The sequence below is a fragment of the Xenopus laevis genome, chromosome 1S, assembly GCF_017654675.1.
Source record: "Xenopus laevis strain J_2021 chromosome 1S, Xenopus_laevis_v10.1, whole genome shotgun sequence".
Classification (NCBI taxonomy): domain Eukaryota; kingdom Metazoa; phylum Chordata; class Amphibia; order Anura; family Pipidae; genus Xenopus; species Xenopus laevis.
The window spans coordinates 26,471,313-26,484,217 of record NC_054372.1 but is presented as its reverse complement, the minus strand read 5'-3'; the positions used below and the strand labels follow the sequence as shown (position 1 = coordinate 26,484,217).

At 36.6% G+C, this 12,905-nt stretch overlaps 1 protein-coding gene across 6 annotated transcripts in view; it reads left to right on the top strand.

The window, feature by feature from the left end:
- Positions 1–12,905, top strand: part of atp8a1.S (ATPase, aminophospholipid transporter (APLT), class I, type 8A, member 1 S homeolog) — a 149,914-nt gene that overhangs the window by 106,553 nt on the left and 30,456 nt on the right. For all 6 annotated transcript variants that reach the window (XM_018243125.2, XM_041579450.1, XM_018243124.2 and 3 more), the window contains 4 exons: positions 3,531–3,595; positions 4,100–4,272; positions 7,347–7,530; positions 7,628–7,738. In XM_018243125.2, coding sequence (XP_018098614.1) covers positions 3,531–3,595; positions 4,100–4,272; positions 7,347–7,530; positions 7,628–7,738 — 533 coding nt within the window. The remainder of the gene's footprint in view (positions 1–3,530; positions 3,596–4,099; positions 4,273–7,346; positions 7,531–7,627; positions 7,739–12,905) is intronic.

The following is a 12,905-nucleotide window of genomic DNA, read 5'->3' as shown; positions in this document are numbered from 1 at the left end:
TGTCGAAGTCCAAGTTTTTTAAAGAGACAGTACTTCGATTAAAGGTGGCCATAGACGCAAAGATCCGCTCGTTTGGCAACATCACCAAACGAGCGGATCTTTCCCCGATATGCCATTAACAAACATGGCTATATCGGGGGGTAATCTGATTGTTCGGCCGTATGGCTGAACGATCCGATTACGATGTGCCGTGGGCTCCGGCTGGATCGGTCGAGTCAAAATCAAACCTGACCAATCGACCAAACGACCTATCTCCGCCGGACGAAAGATGTCTGCACACGCCACACACGATCCGAAAATCGTACGAATCCTTGATTCGTACGATAGGATCTGTGTGTCTATGGCCACCTTAAGTCGAAGTTTTTTCAAATCGAATTTTGATCTAAGTACCCAAAAATTACGTTGAAATTCGAAGTTTTTGAATTCAAAAATTCACTTTGACCCTTATTAGATGGGTCCCTTAGAGTATCAATCTAGGGTAAGTCTAAGACTAAGTAAATATGTTGGTGCCTGGGGCATAATGGGTCAGGCAGATCTGGTCATATCCATTTTTTTTTCTTTGGGTCCTATTCTTTTAAAAGTGGCCATAGATGTTAGGATTTTTAAAAGATCTTTTCATTATCAGAAGACCAAGCTTGAAATGATGTTTTAAATGTATGATTTGTCCATCAACTAAAAAGACCATTTCAAGTGATATCATCTAATTGAAGCTGGTAGCTGCTTTCTTGGCCCTGCAAACAATTCCACAATGGATAGATTTCACTGTGAACATTAAAAATGTTTTAAAGGAACAGTAAGACAGAAACATTAAAATTTTTAAAGTAATGAAAATGCAATGTGCTGTTGTCCTGTACTTGTAAAACTGGTATACTTGCTACAGAAGTTCTGCTATAGTTTATACAAACAAGCTGCTATGTATTCATGGGGCAGCCATTCAAGAACAGGATACACAGTAGATAACAGAAGTTCTGAAGAATCCCATTGTATACTACAGAGCTTATCTGTTATCTGCTGTGTATCCTGTGCATTTTCTCCTTTTTCAGCTTTGAATGGCTGCCCCCATGTCTACACAGCAGCTTGTTTATATAAACTATAGTACAACTTCTGTAGCAAACACACCTTTAACCTGGCCAATCAATTTTCGACAAAAAATTGTAAGATGTATGATCTATTTCTTTGCTGATGCATAAAACAAATTACCCACTCAAATGTTGCATTACACGTGTATATAACTGTACCATAGACGGGTACAACTCTAACAAATATTGATAGGTTACTACTGTTTGTAATGTGATTCCTTGTACTGTGTTGGCTTTCCTCATAGGAGTATTTTTATAGCTTTGAAGGGAATTTTCTTTTTTTTCCTTTCAACTGGTATTACCTTTAAGATGGTTACTTTTTTCTTTCCTTCCCAACTTTATCTTTAAAGGCATAGAAATATGGCTTGTGAAACTTGAGAAATGATTTGATGTTTTTTTTTACACTTTTGGAACACCATTAAATGTTATGTAGTGTAACACTTTCATTCCAATGCAGATAAAAAGGAACTTTAGAACACAGCAAGAAGCAAAATAAATCTTCAGAGTAGAGAGGGACGGCAAGTACGCTGAAAATCAGGTCACTCTTCCAAAATCACATTGAACCTTGTGATGCTTTGCAGCAGCACATGTATGGTCATATTTGTTGAAAGAAACGTAAACAGAATGTACCCAGCATGTGCATACTACTAGCACCAGTGGAAAAGCACTAAATTTGCCTTCGCACCTCTTGATACATAGCCCTCAAAATGTCACCCACAGCTGTTCAAACTGTTGAGGAAATGTATACTGTGTGGCACCAAGCCCAGAACTGAGCGATGATGAACTTTCCCATAGCAACTTACAGCAGAGGCTTAAGTTAAAGGCATATTGGTGTCTCCAGCTGTTTGGGGGTGAACTCAACCTCTTTACCTCATGCTGAAATAGAGCAGCACTTTGTTCCAATTCCAAGGTGTGTCCGTATCCCGTCAATGCTTCAGTTTCCAATGGTTTTTACCAGTCACTATAGAAGTCCCCCATATATGTACAGTCAGCTGCTGCTACACAGACAAATCTGAAAAAAAGATTCACTGGATCTGCACAGCCTGTCCATATACTTATTGTTCAGCCCCATTCTTGGTTGGGGGATCAGCACCCCGTCAGTACAATAGAAAGGACAATTAAGGTCCCCATAGACACAAAGATTTTTCTTTGGTGAACGAACGATTTTCGCGAAAACCGACCAATCAGTCAAATTATCGTGAAGTTAGTGGGAATTAAACGATCGTACATCTTACGATTTATCGTCCGACATCTGTCGGCCAGGTTAAAAAAAATTTTTTATCGGCCCCATTTTTCCTTGCCAAACAGACAAAAACATGCAAATTCACATTAATATGTTGCAAAAGTATACAGAATCGTAGATCATATGTTGCAAAAGGATAATTGTTATGCTTTTGCTCTTCAGACTATAAGAGGGTCATCTAAAAAGCTTTGCATTCATCATCTATTCTAGCAGGGGCTTGTTTATAATATACAGCTCCTCTGCAACAGAATGTAACTGAAAGCAATAATGCAAAGCTCTTGTTGCATGTAAATTCTCTATAGGAAATCTTCCATTCTCCTGGTGTATAGGCCAGAATAGTACAGGAACTTGAACACTTTAGGAGGGTTATTTATAGGGATGCACCTAATCCACTATTTTGGATTCTGTCGAACTCCCGAATCCTTCGCGAAAGATTCGGTCGAATACCGAACGGAATTTGAATCCTAATTTGTATATGCAAATTAGGGGTGGGAAGGGGAAAAATGTTTTACTTCCTTCTCTTGTGACAAAAAGTCACGCAATTTCCCTCCCCACTCCTAATTTGCATTTGCAAATTAGGATTCGGTTCGGCCAGGCAGAAGAATTCAGCCGAATCCTGACGAAAAAGGCCGAATCCTGAACCGAATCCTGGATTCAGTGCATCCCTAGTTATTTATCAAAGATCGAATTTTAGAGTAATGTGAATTTTTTTTAAATGGTATATTATTTATGACTTCTACATGAACTCGGCAAGTTTAAGGTGGATAAAAGTTGAATTAGAACTGTTTCCAGGGTCGAGGTGTGATAAATCTCACATTCAAATTCGAGTGCTTTTAAATTTGGATTTTGTGGGTTTTTGACCAAGAAAAAAAATTTGGAAATTCGAATTTATCATTCGATCCTTAGTTAATCTGCCCCTGATTTGTAAAGTGTGTAGATAATAATGTATAGTCCATGAAGGTAGGCAACTCAAAAACCCTTGTTTACCTCTTCTCCTCTCTCCTGCTGTATTGTGGTTGAGCAGATTTTACTATTTATTGGAACTAGCAGTTTTTAGGTACCTCTGCAGAGTTTCTGTGTATACCTGCCATTAGTTTAATAGGCAAGTAAAACAAAATGTACAATTATAATAATGTCATTAATAAATCTATTCAGTGACTTGTCTATTTCCCTTTGCATTGTACTAAATTTTTTTTTTTAACATACAGGCCATTCTTGTAAACTTCTCACAAAGAATATGGGACTAATTGTTATTAATGAAGACTCTCTTGATGTGAGTATTTTGTTTAAGCCAGAAATTGTTAAGCCTGGGCAACACAAATGTCTAACTGTCTTTGGACATTAGCTGCTGGGGGCCAGCAAGAGGTGTGTCTCTATTGTGCCACAATGCATATATATATATATATATATATATATATATATATATATATATATATATATATATATATATATATATATATATATATATATATATATATATATATATATATATATATATATATATATAAATTTCAACTGTAAAGCCAGTCAGCAGCTGTAACCAAATAAGCAGCCTCAGATGCTGTATGAATGTATAAGAACAAGCTGCTGTTAGAACAATCCTATAACTAGCTAGAAAAGGATTGTACTTCTTTCAACATTGCAGTTTTCATGATTTCCTAGGGCCTTAGATGTTATTTTTGTGTCACTTGTGTACAGAGAGAAAGAATTTTGTTTCAAAAAGAAAAAAAACATTCCTTGAATTCATTTGTTCTGAGACATTTTCGTTTTTCTACAGACAACACGAGAAGTTTTAAGTCATCATTGCAGCAATCTTGGCGATGCCTTGAGAAAGGAGAACGACTTTGCTCTGATAATTGATGGCAAGTCCCTGAAGTATGCCTTGACATTTGGAGTGAGACAGTATTTCTTAGACCTCGCTCTTTCATGTAAAGCTGTAATTTGTTGCAGGTAACTACCATGCATGAGCACATCTCCTTACCATTCTGTTGTCTCTGTTCTGCTTAGATAATTGTTTCTATCTGTATAATGTAGTTTAGCGTCTGTGCACTCTTCCATTTACCTTCTGTGCCTTATGAATCTGCTGTGCATTATTGGGGAGCTATTACATATGGCTAGCAGTAACAGAATGTTCATGGAGCTTGCACAGACCCCATGTGCATAATCATTAATATTTTTCATTTGTTGATACACGGATACTGTGTCCATACAAGCTAGTAGACACTATTTTTATTTTTTTGCTTATACAGGTTGCCCCTGCAATATTGCTTTACTTTAGAATTTATCTCCCTTTATGATTACTGGTTATACATCAGACTTAAATAAATTGTTCAATATAAAAATAAAAATTGGATAAAAAGGCTGTGCAAAATAAAAAATGTTTCTAATATACAGTAGTTAGTTTGCCAAAAATTTAATGTATAAAGGCTGGAGTGACTGGATGTGTAACATAATAGCCAGAACTCTACTTCCTGCTTTTCAGCTCTCTTGGTTTCCACTGATTGGTTACCAGGCAGTAACCTATCAGTGACTTGGGGGTGACTGTTGCTTTTGAATCTGAGCTGAATGCTGAGGATCAATTGCAAACTCACTGAACATTGTCTATGGGAGTAAGTGTACCTTTATGTGTCATCGTCTGAGTGAGAGAGTGTGTATGAATGCATATGGCGAGAGTGAGCTAGCATAAAGCTCTTCTTTTTTTTTTTGTACAACTGGGGTGTACTTTTTGTTTCAGTGACATGTTCTTGCTGTTATGTGAATGTGGGATTGTATACGCCTGTGCATATTGGTGTGAGTTTGTGTTAATATGAATACATGTATAAGTGTGTGTGTGGTTCCCTGTGTTTCGTTAGCAGTGGAGGCGGATATAAGAATGTAAGTGAGGGGATGAGTTTGAATGTGATAAGGTTACTGGAGTGAGCATGTTAATGTTAGTGGCCCCCATCGTGAAAGTGATGGATCTGTGCCAGCAAATACATATTTTTTTGCATCTATAATTCTGGCAACTAACCCCAGTGCTCTCTTGGTCAGTCTAGGAACAAATTCATCAGGGTATATAGTTGTATATCTCAAATAGTAACTTACAGCCTGCTTTTGGCAGTAATGCCTAATACAGTAAGTACAGTGCTTCTAAGTTTACTGCTTTATGCTTTACAAATGTTTCATTTTCCCCAAATGTTTAATTAAGGGTAAAGCTGGAGTAGTGCATATAACTTAAACTCACCTCCAGCGAAGTATGAAACCGCATTTGGAAATGAAAATCCCAAAAGAAATGCTGTTTCCAAAATTAACAGATTCAGTTGATGAATGTGAGGCAGATGTTTTGCCAAAGTAATTAATGTCAGAACTGTGCTTTAGCCTTGTGGATTTGTCTCTTCATCTGAAAACTCGAGATACTTCTCAGAATGTATTTATATTCAGTTACAGTAACACCAAAAAATGTAAGTCTTTTAAAGTAATGAAAATATCATGCAGTGTTGCCCTGCACTGGTAAAACTGATGTGTTTGCTTCAGAAACACTACTATAGTTCATATAAACAAGCTGCTGAGCAGCAATGGCGGAAATTGAAAAACGGCTAAATGGCACAGGTTAACTAATGGATAACAGATAACACCATTAGACAGACAGAGCTTATCTGCTATCTGTTGTGTAACCTTTGCCTTTTCTCCTTTGAATGGTTGCCCCCATTGCTACACAGCCGCTGATTTATATAAACCATAGTGGTGTTTCTGAAGCAAACAGCAGTTTTACCAGTGCAGGGCAACGTTGCATTATATTTTCATTACTTTAAAACACTTTTATTTTTTCGCGTTACTGTTCCTTTAAGCCCTGTATGATCAAGTGTGCACGAGTAGCGTTATATAAAAACATAAGTGGTACAGAGGGAACCTTGTAATTTCAGGGGGCACCTTACACCGCCCTTGTCTCCGGTGCTGTAGCACTATGCACAAGGTGTATAGGTATGAATATATTTGTTAAACACACATATATATGCTCATTATTTTTGCTTTCAGTTTTATTCTTGCATTCATAAATGGGCCTCACTGTATGTATGTGATTGAATAATATATTTTCATTCATCGAAAGATGAAGTAGTGAAGTAGTGAAAAACAGGACCCCAAACCCGACCCTGGAGAACCCAACCCTAACCCATTGAGCTCCTATTTATATACCCACGCCCTGTTTGCTATAATTATGAGTTCCCAGATTTATATTGTATAATTAAAGTTCATTTTGCTTGACTAATGTGATAAAATAGGATTTTGAATATTGTTTGTGGCGACGGGTCCCCTTTAAAGGAGAAGGAAAGCTACGGAGGCATTTTATTGCCAATAGATTAGCTGCAATAGTGCAAGCTAGAATGCTATATTTATTCTGTAGAATGTTTTACCATACCTGAGTAAAAAGCTCTAGAAACTCTCTGTTTGTTTAGGATAGCAGCTGCAGTATTAATGTGGTGTGACATCACTTCCTGCCTGAGTCTCTCCCTGCTCTGGGCTCAGATTACAGTAGAGAAGGGAGGGAGGTGGGTGGGTGGGGGAAGAGGAGCAAACTGAGCATGCTCTTGCCCAGGGCAATGAGGTTTAAGCTGATAGCAGGAAGTCTGAAACAGAAGTCCATATGTACACAATAGAAGGAAAGAAATGCAGTGTTTCTTTTGACAGGGGAGTCAGAGCAACATTACTTTGGAGGTTTACTGGTGTATTTAGATGGACCTTTCTGATAAGGCTTACTTACTTTTAACCTTTCCTTCTCCTTTAAGTGTATTATAAATACATTATAAATAAAGCTAAAAGCTAGAAATAATGCTGAGACAGCCCAACTCCCTACAGGCACAAAACATGGTTCTCTGTGACCTTCTCCAAAGTTTTATAACGGCATATTAGTTTTTGTGAATGTTTGTAAATCACCTGTACTTTATTTGCTTTAAGAGAACAAAATGCAAATGTGATATTAACTATGAATTTCACTGAACATATTCCATAACGGTGCCCTTTTCTCCCCTCTGCTTACCAAAATATAGGGTATCCCCTCTTCAGAAATCTGAAGTGGTTGAGATGGTGAAAAAACAAGTCAAAGTTATTACCCTTGCTATTGGCGATGGAGCAAATGATGTCAGTATGATTCAGACTGCTCATGTGGGTGTTGGTATAAGTGGAAATGAAGGGCTACAAGCTGCCAACTCATCTGACTACTCTATAGCACAGGTACATATGGCAAACTGCATCTACTGTATTTATCCTGCTATTGAGTATTGTATGTTTGTATTTGCTTGCGTTATCTATTGTGTTTGCTTTTTTGCAGTTTAAATATTTAAAGAACTTACTGCTGGTCCATGGTGCTTGGAATTATAACCGAGTAGCAAAGTGCATATTGTACTGTTTTTATAAGAATATTGTCCTCTATATTATTGAGGTAAGTGGTCGGTTTTAGTACTATTAAAATGTGCATTTTCATTTCTGCATTATTTGAATAGTTGATTATCGTATGATTATAGTCACATTGTCTCAATATTTGCCAGGCATTAGGAAAATATTCAGGTCTAGATCTGCATTACAAGCCACAGGGCAGGTCTATCCCTACATTTTCCTGTAGTACTGGGTATGGATATATACTGTTTATGTGTGTGTATGTATGTATGTATATATATATATATATATATATATATATATATATATATATATATATATATATATATATATATATATATATATATATATATATATACAATATCAAAACGGGGGTTGTGGGAGCACTCTAAAGGCTTTAAGGTATATATATATATAAGTATAATAAATGCTATTGCATATGTACCCAAAACAGGGGTTATTTTGTTACAAAGTTATGATCATAAAATTGATAAGCCACCATACCACGTCAAGGTAAACCCCGAATGGCGGTTAATTATATCTTAGTTTTAGCATGTACATGGTAATGTTTTAATATTACAGAGAAAAAGTTTGCATTATTTGGATACAAAGGAAGTCTATGGGAGACCGCCTTTCTGTAATTCAGAACTTTCTGGGTTTCCGTATAACGGATCCCATACCTGTACAGTATTTTGTGAGTTGGTCACTAAGCTCGGGAACTGACCACAACACAGAGGATGTGGTGGAAATCAGCACAACAATGATGGGGAGTTATGGGGGAATATTTGTAGATGCAGACCTTAGTAAAGAAACTTATAAACTAAGGTGGATAGTTTCTATCCTGATTCTTTGTTGAGCTTTAATTTAGGGATGCACCGAATCCATTATTTTGCATCCGGCCAAACCCCAAATCCTTTGCGAAAGATTCGGCCGAATACTTAACCGAATCTGAACACTAATTTGCATATGCAAATTAAGGGTGGGAAGGGGAAAAAATGTACTTTCTTGTTTTGTGACAAAAAGTCACGCGATTTCCCTCCCCACCCCTAATTTGCATATCCAAATTCGGATTCGGTTCGGCTGGGCAGAAAGATTCGGCCAAATCCTGCTGAAAAAGGCCAAATCCCGAAACGAATCCTGGATTCGGTGCATCCGTACTTTAATTGTCCCTTTAAACATACACATGGACACAGTAATTCAGTACATTAGCATGTGCTTTTCTTCTATTTCCTTGTTTGTCATTGTACCTGTTGTAGCAATCCAGGCCAAAGATGTCTTTACATGAATAAAATAAACATAGCTAGAGGTTTTTTGTTTTTTTATTCCAGATTAATTCTTTGGGTGACAATCTTTCTGTTCTTAACTGATACATTTGCTTAAAAAATGATCCAGGTGAAAGAGATCTTGCACATAGATTAACCCAGAATATGTTAAGCGTTAACATTCTTTTGTTCTAATAATTCAACCTTGTTTTTTTTCCAGTTGGAAATGCACTAATTTCAACGGGTAATTAATATTCTGCAGGCGATTCACTTTCCACCAGCCTGTATTTCATTAGAGTTCAAATTTACAGGCATTTAACAAATTATCCTCTTTGCCTGTCAGTTGTGAACTATTCTTCACTGTCTTCTTTAAAGCAGCAGAGAAAACAGATTTAGTGTAATTCTGTGGCATTTTGATGACTTCCCAGATAGGCCCTTTTTTTGCCAAGGAAAACAAGTTTTGCAGATGTTTCAAAACACCATTCCTATAAGTAAAAAGGCAGAGAGAGCATCAAGGAATGCGTCCAGCAAAGACAACTGCCCATTTGGAATCTCTTTTCACTTTTTCTCCTGATCAGGCGTGGGAGCAAGGGCCAGGGAGTTATTGACTATTTGTAAGCTGCTATTTAATATGCAGAAATGCTGCACCAGGCAAGTAGCTTTGAGGCTTTTACTACCACGCCTCCCTGGTGCTTTAGAAGTGGAAAGCAATGTATAACTAGGGTTGCCTTGTAGGCTGGGATTGCATTTTTTCCCTGCACAGATACCAGACCAATAGCTGATCAGTGTACAAGTAATATGTATTTTTCTGTGGTATTTTATATAGCATGTAAAGCTTGCACAGAAAAAAATTTTTGCAGTCTTTAGTGCATTCTGATGGCTAAACACCTTCTATCCAGTAGCTAAAGTAAAAAACTACAACTACATTCACATAAAAAAAACGTGTGTGTGTGTATATATATATATATATATATATATACAGTTCAAAATGGACCAGCACTCCAGCAGTTTAGTCAAACAGATTTATTGACACATCACTCGTGTATTCCAACGTTTCGGCCCTCGTTGGGGAGAGAGAAAGCCCAAAGAGGTAGAACGAAGGATGAAGCTGGCACTCGCAGGTCTTACAAAAGGTTTTCAAGTGTTTATTGGATCAAAAAACAACTAACGATTCAGCTAGCACTCTAGCCTTTCTCACTTTGGGACAAAATCTAGACACACATCCCCAAAATGGTCAGCTAGGCCTAAAAAGAATTCCACTCTTACTATAGAGCAGCACAAAGAACAAACGAGACTTACATTTAAAGAGTAAACACTTCATTACTGACACTAAACACTAAAATATTTACTTTATGCTAAGGGGGTTATTGATACTGAACAATCTTTTTTTTTTTCAGATCTTTTGAGAGTTGCTCTTCAGAGGCTAGTCAAACAGAAGCACAACTTGCAATTGGCCACCTTAAATACCTTTTCTCATGATTAGACACATCTGCCTATGAAGTTCAAGGCTTAACGAGCTACTCCAACCAATTTGGTGTTGCCAGTAATCAGTATTGAGCAGTTACATGCATTCAAATTAGCAAAATTACAAGGGTACCCAAATATTTGCACAGCCAGTTTTTCACATTTGATTTAATTTTATACAACTGAATACTGCTTCACCAAAACTTTGTTCAGCGGAAAACACCCCAGTACTCAGATGTTCCTGGGAAATGAAAGACATACCACTGTTATCTTTTTTCTTGAAAGTGGAGTAAATTATTATGCAGGCTGAGAGGGGTTCACAAACTTTTTCATATGACTGTATATATATCTATGTGTACATATACATACACATATATATATATATATATATACATACATACATACATACATACATACATACATACATACATACATACATACATACATTTTAGAAACAACCAGAAGTCCAAAAAAAACTCTGGGTACCAGTCCGTATTTAAGCAGCATATATAACAACAACTGACAGCACTCCAAGGAGTATAACAGCAACAACAAAAAGTAGAATAAACTAATTCAGGTTAATTGAATCTGACGTTTTGGTTCTATGTTGGAACCTTGATCAGGGATTGCCCTGAAATGTCGATTCAATAAACCTGAATTAGTTTATCCTACTTTTTGTTGTTGCTATTATACTCCTTGGAGTGCTGTCACTTGTTGTTATATATATAACATATATATGTGTGTGTGTGTGCCTTCTGCTCCTGTGTTGATTTAGACATTTACCAGGGCAGCTAAAAACTCAATCAACCACATTGGCCCATGATTTAGGTCATGTTTGAGGTTACTGGCCCTTTAATTTGTCTTTTCCCATTACATTTGAAAACTTGCTGCCTTTTTTTTTTTTTATTTCCGCAATATTGAAATAGAAGAGAATCAGCACACAGCAGCGTATAATCTGTAGATTAAACAGCATGCCGTTTTTTTTATTCCTTTCCTTGTTCCCTATTGAAACACCAGTGTTTTCCCTAGGAGTTGGGTACATATTGATAAATGGGGAATTTGTAGCAGTTCATGTCTCGGTAATGTGGTTAAATGAAGCATCTAGTGGCCACAATGCTTGGGACATTGTTTCTAAAATTCATTTGTACTGCGTGTCATGCACTTTAAAGGGGGGGAAGATTTTTTTTACAATTCTCTTTAATTCTTTCATCTCTCAATAGTCTTATGACCCCTGTTTTGTTTTTTTTAAAAAAATTTTCCCCCTAGTTGAAATATTGCATGTCTGATGATACTGGAACCGTGTTCTTGATGTTCCTCAATAAAAACATTTGTAAAGAAAATAATAAAAGGCAGAAGTTATCTTAAAAACTAATCAGAGAAAACCTTTAAGTCTAGTCTTAAATGTGATCAAAGTTTCTGGAATCACTTGTATATTTACTCTGATTGGTTTTTGGAGAGCTACACGGAATAGTCAGTTGGTGTGCTATAAATCTGTCATAGTAGATGGCCAGATTCAATAAAAGTTGGAATTTGAAGAAATGGGTTTGGTTTAAACAGCTTTATTACAAAGACTAGCAAGTGCTGTATGTAAAATGAATTTTTCATGTCTATACTTCAAACACCTGGTTCAATCCACGTTGGATAGTGCTCGTTTACAAGTCTTCCAGACATAGGGATGCTAAACTTGTGACCCTCCACCTGTTTTGGCTGCATTTCCCTGTATTCTAAAAAATTGGCAAGCCTGCTGTATTATTTTTTACTGCTTTAAAGGGTAAATATACATTGTGGTAAGTTGTACAGTTTAATGGTGATTATCATAAGGAATTTACCCCCCTTGTACCACCATCCTTGTTTACGAAGGTAAGTTTTTTTTGGTGGATGTGGATTTTAAATATCACCCTAATAATGCCAAACTGACCCTGTGTTTTTGGTAGATCAAGTAAGCATTGTGTATTACACGTGTAAGAATATACAGTAATTTAACTATATCCCTGTTGTAGGTAATATTCAATATTTTCCATGGTGCTACTCTTATTGAATACTGATTTTCTTTTTGATCCAAAAGATTCCTAATGGAAATAGGGATGGTCAGTGCTTAGTTGGAATGTAGTTAAATCATGTGATGCAGTGCTGCAGCCGTACAAGATAAGACCAGCATGAATTGCTCGGTGCTTTAAAGGAAAACTATACCCCCAAAATGAATACTTAACCAACTAATAGTTTATATCAAATTAAGTAACTAGCAGTTAGGCAGATTAAAAAAAAATTAAAAGGTTGAACTTGATGGACATGTGTCTTTTGTCAACCTTACTTGCAATGTTACTATGTTACTATGTATGTAAGTGACATATTAAAGAATCTTACCAAACTGGTATATATATTAAAGTAAATATTGTCCTTTTACATCTCTTGCCTTGAACCACCATTTCATGATGGTCTGTGTGCTGCCTCAGAGATCACCTGACCAGAAATACTAAGGGGCAAAGT